Here is an 8,904-nt window from a genome sequence, read left to right as displayed (position 1 = left end):
ACAAGGGGAAACCCGGGGAGACGCCGTCAGGATTTCGGCAATAACGGACGTGGGTAATCACTGTGCTAAAGTATGAATCGAAACCCACAATAACAAAATTTACTGTCATTTATATTAATGTTTTGTGTTGTCTTGTGTGATGTCAATAAATAATTTAGAAAAAGGCAACACTGGTCCGTCGTTATTTTATCAAATGGAATCTGGATTTTAAGCCAGACCATTTTCTGGTCCAGTCGATCGTGAGACGAACCATGGATACTATAATTAAATTAAACAAAGCAAAAACTTCCCTAAAAGGAAGTATTTCAAGAATTGAAAACTTTGCGGATAAAGTGTCAGAAGACACAAGCTTAATGGACTTAGAAGTGAAACTGAAAAAAATCGACCAGCTGCAGCAAAATGTCATCAGTATAAGAAGAAATTCATTTGAACTGGATGATGCGGATGCAACTGAATTAACAGATCTTGAAGAAGAATTGGAGCAATGTGATGTCCGCCTCGAGGATTTGGAGGTAAGAATTAAAACCTTAATTAATTCTTGTAAACCTCCTTCTGTGACTTCAAATTCCAAAAACGCAACTGAAACTTTTAATATACCGGCAAAGATCCCACCGATAATACTTCCCACATTTTCGGGAAATTATGAACAGTTCAGTGATTTTAGAAATCAATTCGATGATTTAATTACATCAAATGAACAACTAACGCAGTCGCAGAAACTGTACTATTTGAATTCTTGTCTCTCTAATGAAGTTAAAAAATTTGCATCTTCATTTGACACTTTTACTTCTTTGTATAAAGCCCTAGAATCTCGATATGACAATAAAAGATTAATAATTGACATTCATGTACAGTCAATATTAGATTTTAAGAAGATAGAGCATGAGAATCCAAAAGAAATACGCGAAATGATCGATTGTATTCAAAAAAATCTGCGAGCGTTAAAATTGCTAAAATATGAACAAAATGATTTATTTGATATTTTCTTAATTAACACAATGCTGAAAAAATTAGACAGAGAAACTCGAAAGAATTTTGAACTAAGCCAAGATCATAAAAATGTTCCTACATTTGAACAATTCATTGCATTTTTAGAAAAAAGAGAAGCCGTACTTTTATCTGTAATTAGAAATTGTGCTGTTGAAACAAAACCATTCATCAAAAAATCTCTCAATTTTTCGTCTAAAACTAAAACTCTACTTGTTAAACAAAATATTGAAAATAAAAGCTGCATAATTTGTTGTGAAAAAAATCCACATCCAGTATATCTATGCCCTAAATTCCTAGAATTAACCCCAGATAAAAGATTTAATTTAGTAAGAATGCATAAACTGTGTGAACTATGTCTCCGTAAAAACCATAAGAAAAATGAATGCAATTCGAAATATCTATGCACCTGCGGTCTGAAGCATTCTAAAACCATCTGTTTCCGACAGACAAGCGAGAGACGAAAGCCATATGTTTCGGAAAGTGTAAACAACCCCACCCCTTCTTGGGGTGAGTCGGAAATAAAAAATAAAGAAACAGAACTCCTGGGGGAGAACAAAATTCCTTCTGCGCTCTGTAGTACGGTGTTAAATAGCTTGCCTCGTCAGAAAAAGAAAAGTGTTCTATTAGCTACTGGAAATATTTTCTTGCAGAATAGAGAGGGTACATTAATAAAATGTACCTGCATTTTTGATTCCGCGTCAAACATTAATATTTTGAGTAAGAAAATGAGCGAAATTCTTGGAATTAAACTAGAAAAAATCCAAACTTCAGTTTCGGGGCTTAATTCAACGAAACAAAATTTAAAAGGAAGGTTGAACACTCTCATTTCAAATAAAAATGAAAATTTTATGGAAAATGTCTTATTTCTTGTAACAGAAAAAATAACAGGACTTACTCCTAACGTTAATTTAGATATTTCAAAAATGAAAATTCCTAAATTTATGGAATTATCTGATCCTCAGTTTTTTGAGGCAAAGGAGATTCATGCTTTATTGAATGCGGATGTTTTCTTTAGAATAATGAAAGATAATGTTTACAGGATGAATGAGAAATTATTATTTAGAGAAACAGAATTCGGTTGGATTGCGAGTGGACGACTAGAAGAGGCGAAAACTATCGATGCTTTAGAATCGTGTTTTCTTCTCAACAATAATTCTATAGAAGATACGTTAAAACAATTTTTTGATCTTGCATCATTAGGTATAAGAGATGATCCATGCATCCATGAAGATCAGGCTTTAAAAATATTTAATAATACAGTGCAGTACAACAACGGCAGATACATTGTAGAATTACCTTTCCATAAACATATTAAAGAATAATCTGATAATCTTATTGTAGCTAAACAACGATTTCAAAATTTGTGGAGGAGATTACAGAAATATACGGATCTTCATTTAAAATATGAAGAAATTATTCAGGACTATCTTAACCAGGGCATAATAGAAAAGGTAGATACTTCTGAACTGTGTAAAGATAAACCAATTTATTATCTGCCTCATCAAGTAGTGAAAAAGGAAGGTAGGGTCACAACTTCTACACGTATAGTATTTGATGCTACATCTCATCAAGCTAACGAGCTCTCTTTGAATGATTGTCTGTGGCCAGGGCCCAATTTATATCCAAACCTTCTAGATGTGTTAATAAATTTTAGGCTCAACAAAATAGCAATATCATCCGACATTCGACAGGCTTTTCTTCAAATTTGCTTGGCGGATAAACATAAAGATGCAGTGCGTTTCTTATGGACACCAAGTGATCCTCGTACTGAGAAAAGACCAGTTCTAGAAGTTTATCGTTTTAACCGAGTGATTTTCGGCGTAAATGCTAGTCCATTTCTACTTGCAGCTACAGTGAAACATCACATTAATAAATATGAAGAAGAGTATCCTATTACTGTAAAACATCTAGATTCTTACATGTATGTAGATGACTGGATTACGGGTCAAGACAATCGAGAAGAAGCTCTTCTTATTTCTCGCCATGCTAAGAATATCATGAAGGAAGCGGGAATGGAAATGAGAAAATGGATCAGCAATGATTCGGCCTTGATGAATCAGTGGGTAGCAGAGGGTTTCGATACTTATCCCGTTGACACTTCCGTCTGCTTAGGGAGTAACAAGACAAAAGTGCTAGGTATGGCTTGGCAGACTCAAGACGATTGCTTCACTCTAGATACAACAAATTTACTGGAATTTATTGCTGCCAGTAAAATTACTAAACGATCCCTCTTGCAAGCCATTGGAAAAATATTTGACCCACTTGGGTTACTTACGCCCTTTACTATTAGAGTCAAGTGTCTCATCCAAGAACTTTGGGAAAAGAAAATCACGTGGGATGAAATTTTACCCCCCAAAATTGTAGAAAGATGGTTGGAGTGGTGTAGAGAGTTACCACTGTTGGATGAACTAAAAATACCAAGATTAGTTCTTGATTCTACAAATGATGAGAAAAACGACACCATAGAAATTCACGTATTTTGCGACGCATCAAAACTTGCCTATGGTGCTTCAGTTTATGTGAAATTAAAGAAGCAAGACAAAGTGTATGTTAACCTCATCACTTCAAAAACTAGAGTGGCTCCACTGAAAAGTGTTACATTGCCTCGGCTTGAGCTCCTGGGAGCATTGGTAGCATCTCGTCTGAGCTCCAAAGTTCAAGGAATCATCGGCTAGAAAAAAGATTTTACTGTGTTCCACTGGACAGATTCCAAAATAGTTCTGTATTGGATAAAAGGCTCTCATAGAAAGTGGAAACAATTTGTAAAGAACAGGGTTCAGGAAATTACGGGGTTGACAAATCCTAATACTTGGTTTCACTGTCCAGGAAAAGACAACCCTTCAGACTTCTTGTCTAGAGGACTCAGTGCTAAATCTCTCGTATGTGAAAATAAGTGGTGGAATGGTCCATCATTTCTACTATCTGATGAACTTCCTGAAACTATTTGTGAGTGTCCAGAACCAGATGAAAAAGATTACTTACCTGAACTTAAATCTGAGAACTCTAATATTGTTTTGACTTTAAATTCTAACAAAACCTTTTTTGATTATCTTATAAACCGTAGCAATAGATTTCTAACTATAGTTCGCATATTAAGTTATCTTTTCAGATTTATGTCAAATTGCAGAAACCAAGAGAAGAAAAAGGGTCCACTGACAACAGAGGAGCTGTCAGAAGCAGAAAATTACTTATTGAAACAGTGTCAGTTAGAAGAATTCTCTGCAGAAGTGATATCATTAATGTATCATAATGAAATTTCCAATAAGAGTAAGATTTTAAATTTATCTCCCTTTCTAGATGATAAAGGTATATTGAGGGTAGGAGGAAGATTGGAAAATTCCCAATTGCCATATTCAGGGAAACATCCCATAATATTACCCTCAAAGGGTAGATTAACTGAAATTATTGTAAGATATTATCATGAAAAGTATTTTCATCTAGGACCCCAGCATTTACTTTTTCAGGTAAGACAAAAATATTGGCCTATTCATGGGAGAAATGTATGTAGAAAAATTGTGCATAATTGTGTTATTTGCTTTAAAAATAATCCTAAAGAGTATTCCCAAAAAATGGGCAATTTGCCAAAGGAAAGAATAACTCCAGATAAAGTCTTTAATTCAACGGGAATAGATTTGTGTGGTCCGTTTTTTATCAAAAATAAATATCAAAGGAAGGGTCCTGAAATTAAAGTGTATGTTTGTATATTTATTTGTTTAGTGACAAAGGCTATGCACCTTGAGATAATCAGTGATTTAACATCTGAAGCTCTATTAGCTACGTTGAAAAGATTTATTTCCAGAAGGGGTAAATGTCGTAAGATTTTTTCTGATAATGGGTCTAACATGGTAGGGGCTAACAGAGCATTAAGATCTTTATATAAATTAGTTAAAGACAAAAATGAGTCTTTATATGCCTTTTTTGCAGAAGAAGATATTGAGTGGTCCTTTATTCCTCCTAGAAGTCCAAATTGGGGAGGACTGTGGGAGGCAAATATTAAAGCCTTTAAGTACCATTTCAAGAGCGTAGCAGGAAATTCAAAATTTACTTACGAAGAACTGCTAACGATGACTACCCAAATAGAGGCGATTCTAAATTCCCGCCCTATTACGCCACTTTCAACTGATGTTGATGATTTAGAAGTGCTAACTCCAGCACATTTCTTAGTAGGGAGACCAATAACAGTGATAGTTGAACCATCTCTAACAGATCTTGAGTCAAATCGCCTTAATGTTTGGAAAAGAATAACTAAGTCAGTCCAAACAATTTGGAAGAGATGGAGTCTTTCATACTTAAATAGTTTACAGCAAAGAAAAAAAATGGACAGTTAATAAAGAAAATCTAAAAATAGGAGACATGGTCTTAATCAGGGAAGAAAATCTCCCTCCCTGTAAATGGTTAATGGGACGTGTAATATCACTTTTTCCTGGAAAGGATAATAAAGTGAGAGTGGTTGATATTAAAACTAGTAAGGGTATTTACAAAAGATCCATAAACAAATTGAGTGTATTGCCTATTGAAAATTAAATATTTTATAAAATTATTACATTGTTCAGTATATTTAGCTTGTATTACTTATTACATTCAAATTGCATTTATTTACCATTTCATCATTGTGATTGATGTGCTTTGTTATTATGTTATTTGCTCTCATATTTAACTAGCTTCGAATATTAACTGAAAATATTTTAGAAATGTATAATTTCTGCGCAAAATAATTGTATGTATGTATTTAATATTTATGTAGTGTTTTATTTATTTGTGTTAAATGTGTGAAAAATTGCAAGTTCTTGCATGTGAACATAGCAAGGCCGGGCGGGATGTTGGCGCATGCGTGCTCCCAACCGGTCATGTGATCACGAGTGTAAACAAGGGGAAACCCGGGGAGACGCCGTCAGGATTTCGGCAATAACGGACGTGGGTAATCACTGTGCTAAAGTATGAATCGAAACCGACAATAACAAAATTTACTGTCATTTATATTAATGTTTTGTGTTGTCTTGTGTGATGTCAATAAATAATTTAGAAAAAGGCAACACTGGTCCGTCGTTATTTTATCAAATGGAATCTGGATTTTAAGCCAGACCAACTAGTACATGTAATTATTTATTTAATTCACTCCTGGGTACCCAAAATAAATGAGTTCACGTAAAGTTAATTTAATGTTTTTGAAAAATTGTTCAATTGTTCATTAGGTTAAGGAATTCAGAGGATTTTTTCGAATGACTGGATGTCATATATATATATTGTTACGAAATTTCCGGGGTTCGTTTGGATAGTGGGAGTTATATGGAATTCTGAAGAGCGCATCCATTTCTGCTGGAAGGGTCCTTCTGCGACGACGTAACATGTCCGGATGCACAGGAGATTCCTCGGCACTTACTTGCATGACACTCCTTGGAGAATCCACAGCAAAGCCAAATTCTTGGAGGAAATCGAGGCCGTGGCAACAAGGATCAGTGATTCCAGCCACGTAGTCTTCTTCCGTGTCATTATACCAGGAGATACCAAGAGGCTTGCAGAGAGACAGTTCCTTTAATCTTTGGGACGAATCCAATCCAAACAGGGTCGCATCAACTCTTGCATCCATGGGCATCGAGCACGGGTCGCCACCAACAGACCCGTCCGAAGAAAGTCCATCTTCTCCATCCCCAAGCGCCTGCTCCTTCGATTTCACTTCAGGGGACTCACTCGGAGAAGACTGTTTCAGTTCCGCAACTATTTGACATTCTCGCTGTTCGTGCCTCTCCTTGTTAAACTTCGGTTCATCCTCCGGATGGCTAAGCTCCTTTTCGGTGACACCGATCTCCATCAGTACTTTCTTCCACTTGGCTCTCGCTGCTTCCTTCCATTTCTTCTGTGATAACTTGGATGTCTTCAGTTTTGTTAACTTTATCTTCTAAAATTTCTTTCCACGACGAAAGATCTTTCTTCAATTCATTCTTCATGTTTTCATATCCGGTTTTCATTTCTTCCGTGAAGGCTTTCATGTCTTCCGTGAAGGCTTTCATTTCTTGCAAAACTTTCTCTTGTCCGGCTTTCATTTCTTGCAAAAATTTCTCTTGTCCGGCTTCTATAGATTTCTTCATCTCAGCCAACAGACCCAGTAACTCAGCATTGCCGCTATCAGCCATTGTAGCCTGAGATCTCGTTTTCACCATACACTGTTGACCACTATCCCACTTCTGACACCAAATGGTTACGAAAATTATCCGGGGTTCGTTTGGATAGTGGAAGTTATATAGTGTGAAGAACGCTCAATCACCAGGCAGCAGTAGAAAATAAAACAACGACGTTTATTTACAGGAAAACACACAGGACAGCACAAAAAACGATTATCTTTATACAGCCACAATTATCTTCAGCCGAGACATGAAGACAACAGCACACAACAGACTCTAATGCAGACCGTAGCGCACAACTTAATTCAGCACTCACTTGACTCCGTCGCTGTTCCGCTAATCTCTGGAAGACCAGTTCTTTCTGTCGATTCCGACTACTCTCCGACTCCACTGGTTCGCAACCCAATTCACCACTGCCCGGCAGCTGAGGGTGCTTCCTTTTATAGGTCTCAGGAGGCGGGGCTAGAAGCCTCTCAACCAATCAGGAATGTTCGAGGCGTATCTCCGTTCCTACTGGACGGATCGGGAAAATTCTCTATGTTTCGGGTATGATCTATTTAGGCGCCAAAGTCGCCAAATGGTCGCCAAGTTTGTCGCCAAGCTCTGGAACCTCCCATGGAACCAACTATGTTGGAAGGCCGCATCGCAGATTCGTAACAATATATATATATATATATATATATATATATATATATATATATATATATATATATATATATATATATATATATATATATATATATATATATATATATATATACAGGAAACACCAAATCTAAGAATCTAAGTATAAAAATAAGGAAATGATTATTTTCAATCGCGAATAAACTGCTTTTATATCAATAATAATCATCAGCGTTAATAAATTACAAACGTAAGAATCGGACACCCAGTAACTACTATCACACTTTTTTAAATGTTTCCGTTGAATATCAGAATGAATTGGGATAAGTGGCTTTGAATAAATATCATTAATATATAATTCAAAGATGTCTAAAAAAACAAAATCTGCTTCCTTTAATCTAAAATTGATTTTTTTAGAAAGATCAGTCAGAGTACAACATATTTTTATTTCATAATCATTCGTCTATTTTTTTAATTCAGCACAATTTGATAAACCAACGACTTCTTTTTGTTTTAAGACACAATAAGCTTAAATTGATCATCTGTCCACATTTCCTCACAGCAGCAACGTAAATCAAAATATCCGTCACAATGTTGCTAACACTTTAAATCCATTAAAGCGAAACAAATGGTCGCAAAAAAATTTGAGAAAGTTTCACCATTGTTTCAATTAAAAACCTAAAAGCTAGTACCAAAAATCACCCATAAGAAAAAATTTTATGGAAAAAAAATTTATTTATGCACGTCGGAATTGTTTCTTACCTGCCCAATGATACCTCATTCGATACTATCACATATTATTAATAATAATTAAAGCATCAAATATTTTTGATTAAGTATTTTTATATAGTAGATAGTTTAACAGCTACTATTGTACTGCAGAATTTTCGCACCCAAAGAAAGAATAGGAAAAACCTGTACAAAAAAAATCCATTTTCTATCCTGGAGAACTGAAATTTACCCAATACTTTGAAGAAATAAGTCGGACAGAGAGATGTTTTCCAAATGGCAGGCCACATTTGACAATGAAATTATTCACTGCCGTGCAACATGCTGGAGAATATGGCATCAGACCCATCCACCAATGAGTCCTCTGTATATCAACTTTTCCCTCGATAAACTCAAAGACTGTTTTCAGCAGGCCGCAGATGGGACAAATCCAGATATTGTT

General features: G+C 35.5%; 1 protein-coding gene across 1 annotated transcript; it reads left to right on the top strand.

Moving 5' to 3' along the window:
* The first annotated feature begins 353 nt into the window (after positions 1 to 353).
* LOC129987735 (uncharacterized) lies at positions 354 to 3,665 on the top strand. Its single transcript, XM_056095679.1, has 2 exons — positions 354 to 512; positions 2,412 to 3,665. Exons 1-2 carry the CDS (start codon positions 354 to 356, stop codon positions 3,663 to 3,665), a joined length of 1,413 nt encoding a protein of 470 aa, XP_055951654.1.
* The last annotated feature ends 5,239 nt before the right edge of the window (positions 3,666 to 8,904 follow it).

Source organism: Argiope bruennichi, chromosome 10 (assembly GCF_947563725.1).
Source record: "Argiope bruennichi chromosome 10, qqArgBrue1.1, whole genome shotgun sequence".
Taxonomy (NCBI): Eukaryota; Metazoa; Arthropoda; class Arachnida; order Araneae; family Araneidae; genus Argiope; species Argiope bruennichi.
Note: the sequence above shows the minus strand (reverse complement) of the source record. Positions and strands in the feature narration are given on the sequence as shown.

What these genes read in the sequence shown, in the direction of transcription:
- LOC129987735 (XM_056095679.1), top strand. Translation starts at nt 354, where the DNA reads ATGGACTTAGAAGTGAAACTGAAAAAAATCGACCAGCTGCAGCAAAAT. An exon ending in TCCGCCTCGAGGATTTGGAG is followed by an intron (nt 513 to 2,411) that starts GTAAGAATTAAA and finishes GAAATTATTCAG; the next exon opens with GACTATCTTAACCAGGGCAT.